Here is a 16,459-nt window from a genome sequence, read left to right as displayed (position 1 = left end):
CGACGTCTGCCCCGGACCCACGTGGCGACAGCGCCCGATCGAAGGACGGAGGCCGTGCGTGCTTGCATTCCTCGGAGACCAACGCGTCAGCCGTCAAGGCGATAAGATCAGCTCTTCTGACCGTCGGCTTCTGTGCCGTCAAAATTCCCATTGGTTTCGAGCCATACCAAAATATTGGCAAGCCAAAAATAGGGTAGGTGAGAGATGCTGGCAAATTTTGGTATAAAACAAATAGTGATAAAAAGTTGGTTTGCTAAAACTTTGACATGCCAAAATTTTGTCATCAAATCAAGCAAGCCATTCGACGCTGGTCGCACACGTACTAGTAATGGTCGCGCCGCGCAAACAAAGATGAAGTGTGTGTGTATATATAATTATATATACTTTTCTCTCACATTAGAAATTTAGAATGGTCAGCAGTTAAGCGTGGATTTGCATCTAACAGTCACGCAGACAAGCTTAGTGGGTAGGTAGTTGAAAAGTGCCCATTTCAACAAGATGACCATGCCCTCTTGTAATTTTCAAACGTTAACCAGCAAGTCAGCGAATGTTCAAATAATCTAATAACTGCTATTAGTGCATATAGCTCCATAAAAAAAATATACTCCCTTCAGGGGTTTATTTTATACAATAAAAAAAACTTGTACTCAGTAACAAAAAAGGGAAGGAGCAGTGGTTTTCCGAAGCATATGATTCTGTTTCATTTTCGATGTTGCCATCATCAATCAAAATATGGAACCTCTTGAAATTAGAAGGAAGAAAAGAACAAAATATGTCCGATGAGATAACTGATAAAGAAAGGGGTGTGCAGCATAATCATGAGATAACCTATGGAGTTTTGACCCGTTTTTTCCTTTTCGTTTCTTTACATTTCAGAAGAGAACACCGTTTTTGACTAGTTCTGAACTGCATTGAATAGTGTTTGACACTGTGGGGTCCCCCTGAAATTGCATTATTTTGGCGCATAATATTGTTCGACACAATCGCTGAAACGGACGGGAGCCGAACTTGAGCGTAACTGCCTATTTGTCTATACGTTTTGGCTGCCTCTTGAGTCCTGAAAGAAGAATCTACTAATATGTAGTAGATTTTTTAAAAACCTTTAAGTAATATATTTGGGTTATTAATCACCCGTCAGATATATATAAATAGAACTGTTATAAAATCAGTTCATATAAAAAATATGTGGAATGTGAATATACTAATAAGCATGCATATGGTTTAAAAAATTAGTGTTGAAAAAGTGATGTTTGGCTTTCCTATATTTTGAAATGAGGAAGTACTACGTATTTACAAGCAAGTTACACACAAATATTGTGCAATCTTTTTCCGTTAATAAAAAGAAATCCGCGATGTGGCATGCGAAGACGATAGAGTTGCTTGGGATTGGATTCTAGCCTTTGAAAGTTGGGCTTTGACATAGCCCAAGATTACTTTCGGCCTCTTATCGTTCGAAGGATATATAAATTTTTCACGTCAAGACGGCAAAGTACAGGGAATTTAGCTAGTGAACAGAGAAGTATGAAGCCCTTCAATCTTTTCCTAAAAAAAACAAGACGAAGCTCTTCAATCTTTACGTGGTTTCGACCATCTATAATTTAGGGAAGTACTCCGGTTGTTCTGTCGATTACAACGGGATTTTGATACTCTGCCTGACATTATTAGGACACAAAAATATACTCAAAGGATTAGCCTTGCATAATTCGTTTATCCTAATGTCAAGTAATAATGACTAATGAAATACGGAAGTTAAGCTCATACATGCCCAAAATATTAATGCACTCTGTGATTCTTGAAAGTAACATAATTTTTGTTGCATTTTCCACATAAACATATCTATCGTTTGATGGAGCCATTGTAAATTAACTTAACAACAAGGTATATTTTTAGCGATCACAAGTATTATTGACAAAATTGTGTTGAAAGAGAATGAAAATTAAGAGAGAAAAACATTAATAACTAATAAGTAATAAGGAGTAGGCAACACAAATTTTTCTTTCTTGGAAACCTAGGAAATGGAAGAAATAGTTACTTTGTAATGTTTGAGCAAGAAGATATGTTAAACTAAAAGAAAATGAAATGCATTGATAAACTTATGAGCATTCATTATGTATTTATGTTTATTATAGTAGCACAGTGGGAAATTTCAAGGCAATCATGAGATATTTGATTTGATATTGTGTCCTTAGGGTTGTTTTGGTTGTTAGGCTAGTGTCTAGTTCTTTGGCACATGCCAGTGAAGTTACAAGTCCAGCAGTCCACCTGAGGAGTACCTAGGTGGTTGATTTGTAGGTGAGGGCGATTGCGAGTGTAGAGAAGTAGATGAGAAAATACCACACACCCAAATGAGGGGGTGACCTCTCTACATATGGCCAATATGGCTTGGAGTAGAAGGAATACATCAAGTGTACAAGGAAAGGATAAATACATCCTAATATACACAATATACACATATACTTCCTAATACACGCCCGCATTCCAAGCGGGAGGATCACGAACGCACAGACTGGACCTAAACTCAATAAACAGAGGAGTTGGATGTCCGCGAACTGGTGAGAGGACGGCACATGGAGGACACAGACCTCACCCAAGGCCACCTTCTCACAGACGAAGTGGATATCAATCTCGATGTGCTTTGTGCGCTGATGATGCACCGGGTTGGCTGTCATGTAGACAGCACTCACGTTGTCACAGTAGATAATGGTGGCCGAAGCAAGCGGAACATGAAGCTCCTAAAGAAGTTAACGCAGCCAACAACACTCTGCCACAGCATGAGCCATAGCCCGGTACTTCACCTCAGCACTGGAACGAGACACCGTGGTCTGACGCTAGGAGGACCAAGACACCAGATTGTCACCGAAGTAGACACAAAAGCCGGATGTGGAGCGTCTAGAGTATGTGCAGTTAGCCCAGTCGGTGTCGGAGTAGGCAGCCAGAGACTGAACAGGGCCAGTGCCGATGTGAAGCCTGGAGGAGAGCGTGCCCTTCACATAGCGCAGGATGCACTTGATCAGGGCCATGTGGGGCTCGCGTGAGTCATGCATGAAGAGGCACATCTGCTGAACCGCATACGCCAGGTCAGATCGAGTCAGAGTGAGGTACTGAAGCGCCCCAGCAAGACTCTGATACTCGGAGTTGTCCTGGAGCTTGGCGTCGTCGTGTGCCAAAAGCTTGGCATGAGTATCAACGGGAGTCGCTGTAGAGTGACACTCGGCCATGCCAGCATGCTGAAGAAGATCCGGGACGTACTGTCACTGAGACAGGAACAGGCCCTGGGGGGAACGCGTGACGGAGATGCCGAGGAAGTGGTGTAGGTCGTCAAGATCCGTCATGGCAAACTCGGAGTGAAGACACCCTATGATGCCGAAGAAGAGTCGAGGTCGAGGCGGTGAGAATGAAGTCGTCGACGTAGAGCAGCAGGTAGGCGATGCGCGGCTCCTCTTTGTAGACAAAGAGAAAGGTGTCGGAGGTGGAGGCGACGAGGAAGCGAACCGCTGGTACCACGCCCTCGGGGCCTGCTTCAGTCCATACAAGGACTTCTGCAGGAGACAAATGTGATCGGGGGCGGCGGGGTCAACGAAGCTAGGAGGCTGCTGGAAGTAGACAGTCTCCGCGAGGTGTCCGTGAAGAAACGTTCTTCACGTCCAGCTGGTGGATCAGTCAGGCGCGAGAAGTGGCGATGCTGAGGACGGTCTGTATCGTCGCCGGTTTGACAACCGGACTGAAGGTCTCATCGTAGTCGATGCTGTGACACTGGGAGAAGCCACGAACCACCCAGCGCACCTTGTGCCAGGCGAGGGACCCATCAGCATGGAACTTATACCGGAAGATCCACTTGCCTGACACAATATTGGCACTGGACGACCGTGGGATGAGGTGCCAGGTGCCGTTGTCGATGAGGGCCTGAAACTCGTCGATCATGGCAGCACACAAGTTGGTGTCAGCCAGAGCACTGTAATAGTTCGTCAGAATTGGAGAGGGCGGAGAAGAAGTCGAGGCTTTCATGCTCTGGTAGTAGACCCGCTGGATTGTCCCAGTCAAAGACCGAGTGACAGGGCGCGGAGGGTCAGGTGGCGACGACGGCCGACCAGTCGGAGCGTCCGTCGGTGTGATCGGGGCGCTCGCTCGACCGGTCGGAGCATACACCAGTGCGGTTGGGGCGCTCACTGGGGCGGTCGGGGCGCTGGCCCGACCGGTTGGAGCGCGTGCCGGTGCGGTTGGGGTGCTCGCCTGCATGGTCGGAGTGCTCACCGGGATGGTCGGGGTGCTCGCCGGTGCAGTCGGGGTGCTCCCCCGACTGGTGCGGTCGGCCCGTGTAACAAGATGGCGGGGTCGTCGTCAGTGAGTTCCTGCAAAACAACTGTTGAGGGCCGCAGCTGCTCAACGTCAAACGACGGAGTGACCGAGGTGGAAGTAGGAACATCGGAGGGGCTTGACAAAAGGAAGTCGAGCTGCGACGGGTGAGCAGGGTGGGAGGAGAAGGGAAAGGCAGACTCGTCAAAGACAACATGGCGAGATATGATGACTCGATGGGTAGACAAGTCAAGGCAGTGGTAACCCTTGTGAGATGAGGGATAACCGAGGAAGACACACGCTGTGGAGCGAGGAGCAAGCTTGTGGCGTGCCGTGGCTGAGAGGTTGGGGTAGCAAATACAACCGAAGACACGCAAGTGAGAGTACTCGGGAGGCTGGGAGTAGAGGAGGCAGTAGAGGATGTCATTCTGAATGGCAGAACAGGGGCACTGGTTCAGAAGATAGGTGGTGGTGGCGAGCGCCTCGGCCCAGTATGGGGCGGCCATGGAGGCATGAATGAGCAAGGTGTGAGTGATGTTATTAAGTGTGCGGAGGACACGCTCGGCTTTCCCATTCTGGGTAGAAGTGTAGGGACACGAGAGGCACAGGTGGATACCCCGAGAAGTTAAGAAAGATGTGAGAGACCTATTAACAAAGTCAGTCCCGTTGTTAGCCTGGATGCTGCGAACGGGAAGACTAAACTGCGTATGAGTATAGGTGCAGAAGTCGATGATGGATGAGGCGACTTCAGACTTGTGAACTAGAGGAAACGTCCAACAAAAATGCGAGAAGTTGTCCAAAATAACGAGGTAGTAGCGATAACCAAAAATGCTAGCGACCGAAGAAGTCCAAACATCACAGTGAACTAACTCAAAGGGAGCAAAACTGCGAGAGCTAGAATGAGAGAAAGGTAACCACACATGTTTTCTTAACTGACATGAATGACATAGAGTGTGACTGGCTTTATTACAAGCAATGGAGGAATTCTGTCTAAGTGTGGCGATAGCGGTAGGACCAGGATGACCAAGACGAAGATGCCATAAACTAGAGGAGATGGCGAGGCCTGCGTGGGGTGCTGCAAAGCTGGATGCTGGAGGCATGATGTAAAGATCGCCGGCGCTATTGCAGTGAAGAATCACACGTCTGGTTAGAAAATACTTGACAGAAAAGCAAAAGTGTCAAACTCTATGGTGCAGTTATTGTCCTTAGTAAACTCACGAACAGAAATCAAATTACGAATTAAAGAAGGGACAACAAGGACAATTTTAACGCGAAAGTGGGAGGTGGGGGTGGTGAGGGTGGAGTTGCCATGGCACGTGACGGGAAGGGTGTGACCGTTACCGACAGTAATGGAGGAGTGGGAGGGAGTGAGGCGGAAAGAAGAATACCATCTGAGGACGACATGTGACCGGATGCACCCGACTCAACGACCCAGCTGCCATTTTGCAGCGCCATCTGGTTCAAGGCAGCAACTAGATCCGCCTAGTCCCAGGTTGGCGCCTGAGGGGGTGCCTGCATGGGGGCGTAGGCGGAATGGGCCTACGGAGGGGGGCCGAGGAGGCCAGGGGCGCCGGTGTGCCAGCCCCCACCGCGCGACCACCGGCTTAGTGGAAACCCGAGGCGCTGTAGGAGCCAGCCCCCGGACTGAAGAAGAACCACGTGCCAGTGGACCGTGGGGGCCCGCCGCCATGGGAATCCCTGCCACCAGAGGGTGCTTGGAAGTCGCTGCCGTCCTTTTTTTGCTGCCACTTCTTCTTACCGTTGCCGCTGCCGGGCAGCCACCACCGCTGCCGCTGCAGGCGCCACCACTAGTGCCGCCGCTGTCGGTCGGGCGACCCCTGCCCATACAGCCGGAAGAGAAGGACGACGACGAAGAGTTCCCAGTGAGGAGGGTGGTGGAGATGGAGATCTTGTCCTCGTTGGCGAAGCGAAGTTCCTTCAGGGTGAGCATGTCCCACGCTTGGGTGAAGGATGGGAAACTGAAGGTGGAGTTGGCGATGTCGTCGGCGGTGTTGGAGAAGCGTGGGTTGAGGCCGCGGAGGAGGTTCAGGACAAGCTGGGAGTCCTGAACAGGATGGCCGATGTCGCCAAGGGTGTCAGCGAGAGTCTTCATGCGACTGCAGTACTCGGCGATGGAGGAGTTGCCCTAGGTCATCGAGTGGAAATCGTGGCTGAGGAAGATCGCCCTGGATTGCTTGTTGGTGCGGAAGAGTCCCTCGATGGCGAGCTAGAGTTCCCGGGTGGTCTGATCGTCGTTGATCATGGCGAGGTCGAGGACGGAGTCGTTGACGGAGCTGAAGAACTAGGAGCGGACACAACAATCTGCTTGCTCCCAGTCAGGGTCCTGGGGATGAGGAGCCACCGTGCCGTCAATGTGCGACCGAAGGCCGAACTTGCCACACATGGACTTGAAGAAGGACACCCATCTGGAGAAGGTGTTGGACTTCATCGTCAGCATCACGGGGACGTGAGACTTGATAGAGATGGTGGCGTAGGGGTGTATGGTGGGCGGCGGCGCCGGGTACATGATGAAGCCACCACCACCGTTGTCGGGTGCGTCACTGGAAGGAGGAGCTTGGGACGCACCGCCAAAGGAGCCGTTGGTGCTAGGTGGTGGCACAGATGCACCGCCGTCAGCAGCAGGGGGCGATCCAAGAGGCGGCACAAGATCAGTCGCAGGAGCGATGGTGTCGCCGGACTTTAAGGAGTCGACAGAGGACATGGCGCACGACAGGGGGGTGGGGGCGCCGGACAGGGAGGTGCAGTGGAGGGTGGGTGGCGGTGGCGTATCTGGGGGGCGCTGTCTAGGTTTACGTGGATTAGGGGGGAGGCGCAGGGAGATAAGAGGAGGCCCACGATCTAATCTCGTGATACGGTGTATAGAAGTAGATGGGAAAACACGACACACATAAATAAGGGGGAGGGGTGACCTCTCTATATATGGCCAATATAGCTTGGAGTACAAGGAATACATCAAGTGTACAAGAAAATGATAAATACATCCTAATATACACATATACTTCCTAATAGCGGGACCAAGAACTCGAAGGTGATCACGAGAACATGAAGGGGACATAAGGGATTTTAGACAGGTTCAGGCCTCCAAGGAGTAGTACCCTACGTCCTGTATTTTGGTGGATTGTATTGCTCAAGATTGATCTGATGATCTCTTGTTCGTTGCCCTTAGGAGGTGCCCTTGGCTGCCTTATATAGTCCGACGACCAAGAGTTACAAGTCGGTTTGAATCTAATCTACATGGTATTACATGGAAGGTAATCTAAGTTAGATTACAATATGTGTCCCACGATATCCCTCCAAAAATTACCTATTTAGCTTATTAGGATTTATATTTCTTTTATTCCTTTAAACCGATTTCTTAGCCAAAAGCGGTTCGTTAAGCAAACAACAACAAAAGGCACTAAGAAAATTACAGCACCTTACTTAACTAATTTTTAAGTTACTGTAAAAAATTTGGGAGCCATGGGATTACCAAAAAAGAATTAAACGTATTTTACCACCAAGGATAGCATGCACTTAACTATTTTTATCTCAAAACCTATTGTGAATCTGAGAGTCAAATTTTACCAGTAGGTTGAAGGTGTGTTACAGAGGCTTTGGTGAATTTTTCATGATTTTTGGAGAAGGACAACTCTTTCCCATATTTATCTCCTATTTAACATGTTCTATAAGGAAGGTGGGTTTCTTTGTGATTCTGACCACAACCCATATTTTTCCTGAAAACTACACCTCAAAACTAAGCTACTTCAAGTGGTTTCATATTTTTCTCAGCTCTGAATTAAAAATTATACAAAAAGGAAGATTTAACCCTAGATTTCAATTATAAGGTTAAAACAGTAACTTTAAGGTCTACTCCAGGGCCCTAAGTATTTTTATGAGCTTCTACTCACTGAAACATACACTACAGAGTTGGATTTACCTTTTTAGCATTTTTCTTCTATTTAATATGATTGAAAAGGCCTAAGCAAGAAATAAAACTATAGGATATTATTTACAACAGTAACATGGGCAAACTTATTTTTTTAAGAAACTAGATAGAACAAGGATTCCAACAAAAATGGTTTGGCATTTTTCTAAGTTTTCTACGATTTACTGGGCATTTCTAAACTTTACCCTATTTTCTGCCGATTTTTATTAATTAACCGAGCTAGACTTGCAAATAGGCCCTTTTAACTTTCTTTTAGTCACAACCATGCCCTTCCACTTCACACATATGCCCTCAACTGACTTTTCCTGTGCAAAGTCACGCTTAAGCCCTCGGGTTTTCAAGAAAACACCACCAGATCCTAAAACTTTACGCCGAGACCCTTATAACTCTTCCTTCCTCAAAACCATACCCTTATCTTTCACAAACAGGCCCTCGACCACTTTTCGCAATCACACCTATGCCCTTAGGGGCAACACACGGCGGCGATGGTCGATTCCGGTGAGGTGGCGTGTGGGTCAGGGCGGCAAGCGGCGGGGGAGGAGCTCAAAATCACCTCGAGTCGATGGGAGGAGCTTCGGGCGCCGGAGAGAGAGAACTCAACGGAGGCGAAATGCGGCGGCAGCGACTTGGCTCAACGGGTGGCGGGGCGAGCGGCGTTCCGGCGCGTTGGCAGCTTCGGGACGGCAACAAGCGGCTTGGGAACATGCGCGGAGGTGTGGTGAAGCAAGCGGAGAGGTCGTCGGAGCACGGGGCGACACGGAGTGGGAGCTCCACGGGAGCTTTGGCGGCGGCGCGGTGGAAATAGAGGCGCGGTGTGTGGGAAGTGGCGAAGGGTGGCGCTGACGGCGTGCTTGGCTCTTTTATGGGGTAGAGGTGGAGTGGAGGGTCGAGACGGGGCTCCGGGCGCGAGAGGATAAGGCCGGGGAGGGCTAGTGCGCGGGCGAGGCGGCCATTGGCCGGGGGCGCGATTGGCTGGAGAAGCGGAGCTCCGCGGATAGGATCCTAAGTGCATTGGGTGTGGGAGATAGGGTCGGGCAGGCGCGGTTTTGTCGGGTGGAAGGATTGGCGAGGGCAAGCGCGCGTCTTGTCGCGTTAATCACCGGATTGGGGGGGCACGGCCGGTGCTCGGTGGCGGCGTGGCGTGCGCGAAGGAGACGGCGCGGGCGCCGGTTAGGCAGAGCAAATCATGCGCAGGGGGAGGGAGACGGCCTCGGCGGCAATTGGTCAGCACGACACTCATCTCATCTTGTCGTGGGCGTGGGTAGGGTGATGGCGAGCTCGCCGGTGGATGGTGGCCACACGGTGGGCAGCGCGCGGGCGAACATGCCGGGGCACTCTGGCGTCGAGGCAAAGCAGGGCGGCAACATGGTCGACTTTGGGGGCCTTTTATTGAAAATTTTCAAACTAAGCGTTCGAATATCCCGTTGCCAAACTTGTAGTCCTATGGTCCGGGTTCAAACTTTACCAAAGTTGTTTGCCCAGATTTTTAACGGATTTGGAGATAACTCGAGCTAAAGTTTGCCAAAAACTAGAGATTTTGAACTTAGAACATTTCAGCCGATTGGGTGGACTTTCAGGAATTTGACTGTCTTTGACGTGAATTTTGGATAACTTCTGAGTTGAATTAAACCAAGGTGCTATTGAAGGTATTTTTCTTCGGTCTTAGGACTTCAACTTCTATTAAGGACTTTTCTCGAGTTTAGTTCAAAAATTTGGAGGAACAAACACGCCAAGAGGCGCACTCTGGATGGTTTCCAGACTTAGCGCTGGAATGCTAAGAAGGCTGAGTTGATTGTTTTACCCGACTTTGACCAAGTTTTTGAGTAGGTTCGGTTACGATTTGGACCTGGGTCATGGTAACAAAGTTGGAACACACTCAAGGGACTACAACTTTTATTAAAGGTCTAACTTGAGGTTAGATATAAATTGTGAGATAACAGGCTGCAAAGTTGAGCAAAAGCATGAATTCCAGGACTTCGGTCATTTGTAGTGTTTTAATATACTCCTGGTTTGATTCTTGTTTTTGACCCTCTCCCACTCCAAATTAGTCCAAGAGTTATTAACAAAAGTTGTTTGAAATTAAAAGTTTTACAACTCTTATTTGGCAAAAATTTAAGTTTGTATATAAAAACTCAAGTTTTATATTTAACTCCAAAAATAGGTTTTTAGGGTAAAATGGACATTTCACCTCTTTTACTTAGTGACTAATGACTCGTTTAAGTTTAATTACACCTAATTAAGGCAGAGTCATTACACATCAAAGTTTCCGTTTCCCATATCAAAACACCATGTAAAATAGTGAACTACAAACTACATCCTTTTGTACTTTGCATATAGAGTGCTTTCCACAAATATGTTGACAATTAATAGATGACAATTTGTTTGAATCAGCACTTATATTATAGCTACATAAACATCTTATTTAGCTCCTTTTTATACCACGCGCGTGCCGCGCACTTCCACTAGTTTCCTTATAAGATAAGAATAACAGGCAGAATTATACTCCGGGTTTCAAGACGTAGACGGTAGGAGGCCGAAGGCCACCACACACTACACAAATAACACGCATTGGGATGAAAACAGTCGTGAACGATACCACAACTACGGAAACGATCAGCTGAGGCTTCTGTTATCGGTACAAAATAAAAAAACTAGTAAAAGTTATCTGATTATCTCTAGCCGAGGCAAATGGCGTTTTTGTTATATAGGGCCTGTTTGGGAGCACTCCACTCCAGGAAAACCAGCTCCACTCCACTAGCTCCATACTTTTGGTGCTCCACTCCACCAACTTCAGAAAAACTAGGAGTTGGTGTACGTGTTTGGCTGGTGGCAGTGCTCCAGCTCCAAAAATATAAGCACTTGTGGTGAATAGTCTATTTTACCCTTTATGGACGGGTCCACATGTCATCCTCTTCTATTTTCTCCCCTCCTGTTCATCTCTCTTCTCCCCTCTCTCTTCCTCTGCTCGTGTTCGCCGCGAGCCTCCCGCGAGGCACTCGGTGGCGACTCGGCCGACGAGCGGGATGCGCCACTAGCTTGTTCCCGACTCGACTCGTGTAACAGAAAAAAAAATGCTCAAGGGATTGACGCCGGCTCAAGAGCGAAGTCCTGGCCGGCCGCACCGCATCCTCTCCCGACGGCAGTGCCGAGCGGCCGCGCCAGCCGAGCACCAAGCTGATGGACTTATCTAGCTTTGGCAAAGCAAACAAGGAAAAGGGGTCTGACGTTCGAGCTTTCCACCAGCGGAGAGATCTTTGATTTGGCCGGTGCAAAGCTTAAGCTAAGACCTCAAATGCAACCGATGGGAAGCTTAATTTGGGAGGCAGCTAGCTCGAGGTCAAGGATTTGATGTTGGATTTGAGCTGCAGCTAGCTCGATGTCAACGAACTGACAGGAAGTGCAGATCTTCCGAGCTTGTCGCGCGTGGCCGTCTTGAGCGCGAGCCGCGCGCCAACGGGAACGGGCGCTGCAGCCCCTTCGAGTAGGCGGAGCGCGCCGCAGGTAGAGGCCACCATGGGCGCCACGGCCGCCGTGAACAGCTGCTCCGCCGAGAAATGGGAGGTTGCCTCGACTGTTCGTGTTGGGAGGCTCCGCCGCGGCAGGGGACGGGCGCGCGGCGGCGGCCGGGCGGGCGGCGCGGCAGCGACGCGGTGGAACGAGTGTGACGGGAGCCTTTTTTTTGTTTCGCGAACCGGTAACCTGTGTAACGAGTGGCAATGGTGGGTAAATACCCAACAACTCCACGAGGAGGTCTGTAAATGGGATTTTTGGAGCACCTCTTGAGGTACTCCACAAAAAACGTGGATCTACCCCCTGCTCCACCTTTTTCTTGGAGCCGGAGTTGCTGGAGCTAGACGCGTTTGGCTGCGAGTTTTTTGGAGTTGGTGGAGTGGAGCAATTTTTTGTGGAGTGGAGTGCTCCCAAACACCCCCATAATCAGGGGAAAAAAGAAACGGAAATAATTAAAGAGAAACAAAGAAGACCCGAATGGCCTTCTGATCCCGTGATCCGGCCTCTAATGGGCTGTGGCCCAACAGTAGCGACCCAATGAAAGGACACAGGCTCAACCCACTTGAGAGGCTGCCGGGGAAACCCTAATCCCGTGATATATAATCCTCCGCGTGCGGCCGCCGCATTTCCCTAGCCCCTTGCGCCACCACACAACCCACCCGGCGGAGGAGAGCCTCTCGGCGGCGGAGAAGATGGTGTCGCTGAAGCTGCAGAAGCGCCTCGCCGCCAGCGTCCTCAAGTGCGGCAAGGGCAAGGTCTGGCTCGATCCCAATGAAGTCAGCGAGATCTCCATGGCGAACTCCCGTAAGACCACCTCCCTTTCCCCCCGCACCTCGCCCCCTCCGCGCGCCAGCCCTTGTTTCCTGTGTGGCGCCTCCGTCCATCGATCACCCGTTCCTTCCTTGGTTGCCCAGTGGGCTGGGTTAGTGGCGTACGGATAGATCTGTAGTTCTGCTCGCGTACGATTAATTTCGAGCCTATGATGATTTCGTTTAGGCCAGCGGTAAGTGGTGATTCCGCTAGTAAATCAGCTGGGCCGATCCGTTTGATAGACTGGTAGGTCCTTGTGGTTCGCTGTTGTTGAGGTTCGTACCCATCTAGATATACAAGCCAGTTTATTTTGTTGGTATAAGCAGCGATGGAAAGCTTGTTTTGTTTGCTTTGCATTGCTGCAGGTGTTCATATTAGGTCACCCACGACGTCAGTGGTAACCACCATCAAGATTGTTTATCCATTTTACTCTGATAGTGCTCTTAAATTGCATGAAGGTTGTAGTTGCTGTTGGAATTTATTACCTGTTAGCTGTGTACAGTCTAATTTGTCTGTGATGCTAGTTTAGCTGTTGAAGATATTATATGCTGAGTGATGCAGTTTTGTATGTAGTTAAAAAGCTTGAATTTTGATATTTTCCTAGTACAGCGAATGCAAGTGATGATTTGCAATGAAAGAAGCATTTCTGTTATTATGATGTATTTCCTTGTACCTGCCAAGCATATTGAATTGATGGGTTTATTACTTAGGTATGTTTCTTCAGTTTTATGTGATTCGGTAAAGTTAAAACAATTCTGCTACCCCGATTTATCATGTACGTGTCATACAGACCACAATTATGACCTTCTGGGATGCTCTGGTCTTTTGAGTTAATTCAGTTTTGATGAGTGAGAGTGTTGTGATTGGACTTGTACTCTGTGTAATGTGCTTTTGTTAAATATTGAGATTGTAATATCTTTTTCTGCTATTGACTACTGAAAGGAACATAAGTATGACCATATGCTTGGTACAAAACTTACAGGCCAGAACATCAGGAAGTTGGTTAAGGATGGTTTCATCATCAGGAAGCCTCAGAAGATCCACTCCAGGTCCCGTGCAAGGAGGGCGCATGAGGCCAAGCAGAAGGGACGCCACTCTGGATATGGTATACTGCTGCTACACTGGTTTTCCCATTTTATGTGTCTGGTACATATGTATCTGATGCTTCTTCATTTTTGAAATCCTAAAATTATATGTTAATCCAAAAACTATACAGGTAAGCGCAGGGGTACCAGGGAGGCTAGGCTCCCCACCAAGATATTGTGGATGCGTCGGATGCGGGTTCTGAGGCGCCTGCTCCGCAAGTACAGGGAGGCAAAGAAGATTGATAAACATATGTATCATGAGATGTATGTTAAGGTCAAGGGAAATAGCTTCAAGAACAAGAGGGTGCTGATGGAGAGCATCCACAAGTCAAAAGCTGAGAAGGCGAGGGAGAAGACCCTCTCTGATCAGTTCGAGGCCAGACGTGCCAAGAGCAAGGCGAGCAGAGAGAGAAAGCTTGCTAGGAGGGAGGAGAGGTTGGCCCAGGTAAGATAATGTCTTGTTAACTCAGACCTGCATTTATTTCTGAATTTGTGTGGCAACCTGCTGATTATATGACGCTGGAATGCCTTTTAATGCCCATGTGATACTAGGATTCTGAACCGGGCCTTGTGGACTAGCAAATTTGAACTGCCATTAAATAGTTATTTTTTGATCCACTGAAACATGAAAGTATGTTCTTAAAACATATTGTAGAGCCATGCATTAGTTTTATTAGTTTGTCTTAAAATGTGTGTTCTTGATCCACTTGAACATGTTACAAAAATGTTAATCTTGCTACTTGTAGAGCCACGCATTAGCTTTATTAGCTGTTACAGTAATTGTTGGAGTCGTTATTTGTTCGGAGCTGGTTTGGTAGGTTCATGTTTTTTCCCTTTAAGGCCAAGACATTTTGATCTTTTTTTTTGGTCTTTTCTTTTGTTTAGATTCCATGTTGAAATGTATGTTTCATCTTTGTTTAGGGCCCGAGGGAACCTGCAGCACCATCAGCTGCTGCTCCAGCTCCGTCTGCAGTGTAAGTGGCCTTAGTACTCCTATCGCATTCCTAGTTCCCTTGGAGTATGTAATTGTCATGCTTTCTTGATGTGTTTTCCTGTATTTCTTGTACAAGTGGCCTTTGAACTCCTTGCACATTAATAGTTTCCTTGAGTTTGTAATTATCATGTTTTGTTGATGTGTCTTCCTGCACTTTTGGGATGACAGGGCACCAAAGAAGGCGAAGAAGTGAAGGGTTGATCCGAAGCCTTTAGCTTTCTAGTTCCATGACTAGCCTATAATTTTGGAGCACCTATGTACTGTTTTTTGTCATATATCCAAGTTGTGTGTCTTGATATGTCGAATATCATATCTTCATAGCTCAGTTTGGTTGGATGGATAATATAGTAGACTTATTTATGCAGTGTTTTCGTTGCAAGGTTTGACTCCTGGTCATTATTGTGGTGGTTTTGTTATGTTCCGCTTCACAGCGAGCACTTGCCTAGTTTTAGGTTTGAATGCCAACGACAACGGTTTGTGAACATAATTACTGCTGCCTTCAGGGCTTAGACGACCAGAATGCCCTACGGCCGGGCGGGCAATGTGACCAATTCCTAGTCCTTTGTGTTGGCTGTTTCAGGGGTGAAACATGAGTAGGTGCGGTTGTGTTTGTTTTTTTTTTTTGAAACTGTACGGCAAACTTTATTCACTCAGGATAGTAACATCGTTTACAATGCAATCAAGGATAAAACTAGGGGGCTCATCGTCCCATGTACAATTTTGCTTTGTTTGCATTGCTCTTCTTGCAAGTAAGTGAGCAGCTTGATTCGCCTCACGATGACAGTGCTCGATACTTATCTCCTGAAAACCATTCCACACTATATTGCATTCATCATATATAGGCGCAGCCGAGTTTGCCGTGAATCCACCATCCCTCATGATCTGGACCACCTCCATACAGTCTGATTGAACAATCAACCGATTGCATCCGATGTGCTGCGCTAGCATCAACCCCTCCTACAGTGCATAAGCCTCTGCCATCGGTGCATCGATTAAATGGGGCAAATAGCTATGAGCAGCAGCTAAGACGCCTCCATTGCTATCCCTTATGATCGATCCCACACTGCCTCTTCCTCCATCTTCATCAAAGGCCGCATCAACATTCACCATTACTTTTCCTTTAGTGGGTTTCTTCCATCCCTGCCTTAGCTTTGACCCTTTCTGCATTGCATTTTGATAATTCTTTGTTAGCGCTGCGATGGACATAGCTGACCTTGTTGGAAGCTGGACCTTCTCCCCATGCACGATCTGTCTTCTCTCCCACCAAAGATACCAGCCTGCAGTAAGCACCAATTCCGCTAACCCCACGTTCAGAGTATCGATCAACTCTTCTCTTCTAATTATTTCATCAATCACCACTGAGCCTGAACGATCAATGGTAAGATAATATTGTAATCTCTCCCTAACACCCAGAGCTTGCCATACTTCCCGTGCTCGATCACAGGTAAACAGCAGATGTTTGATGTCCTCCGCTCCATTCTGACAAACCGGGCATCCTCCCAACTGCCCAATATGTCGATTAGCTAAAATGGCTCGACAGGGCACAAGTCCTTTCAGAGCTCGCCAACCGAATATCTTGATTTTCCCTGGCACTTTCATTCTCCATAATTTCTTCCACAGCTAGTTCCCTGAAGCAAAGCTGGCCTGCACTTGGTGATGTCGCTGCCCATATTTATTGTCCCATTGACAATGGTATGCTGACCGAACAGAGAACCGACCACTTCTGTTATAATGCCAAGCCACCACATCTTCCCTTCCCAATGTGGTAGGAATTTGTCTAATACGATAAACATCAGTCGGCCAAAAGATAGCCTTCAGCAA

The 16,459-nt window shown here is 48.0% G+C and overlaps 1 protein-coding gene across 1 annotated transcript; it reads left to right on the top strand.

Annotated features, from left to right (window-relative positions):
* Window positions 1-12,370: 12,370 nt before the first annotated feature.
* On the top strand, window positions 12,371-15,017 carry LOC117844825 (large ribosomal subunit protein eL19x). The gene is made up of 5 exons (XM_034725620.2): window positions 12,371-12,553; window positions 13,542-13,664; window positions 13,776-14,089; window positions 14,566-14,618; window positions 14,807-15,017. Exons 1-5 carry the CDS (start codon window positions 12,442-12,444, stop codon window positions 14,829-14,831), a joined length of 627 nt encoding a protein of 208 aa, XP_034581511.1. The 5' UTR covers window positions 12,371-12,441; the 3' UTR covers window positions 14,832-15,017.
* Window positions 15,018-16,459: the final 1,442 nt, after the last annotated feature.

The sequence above is a fragment of the Setaria viridis genome, chromosome 2 (assembly GCF_005286985.2).
Source record: "Setaria viridis chromosome 2, Setaria_viridis_v4.0, whole genome shotgun sequence".
NCBI classification, from domain to species: domain Eukaryota; kingdom Viridiplantae; phylum Streptophyta; class Magnoliopsida; order Poales; family Poaceae; genus Setaria; species Setaria viridis.
Note: the sequence above shows the minus strand (reverse complement) of the source record. Positions and strands in the feature narration are given on the sequence as shown.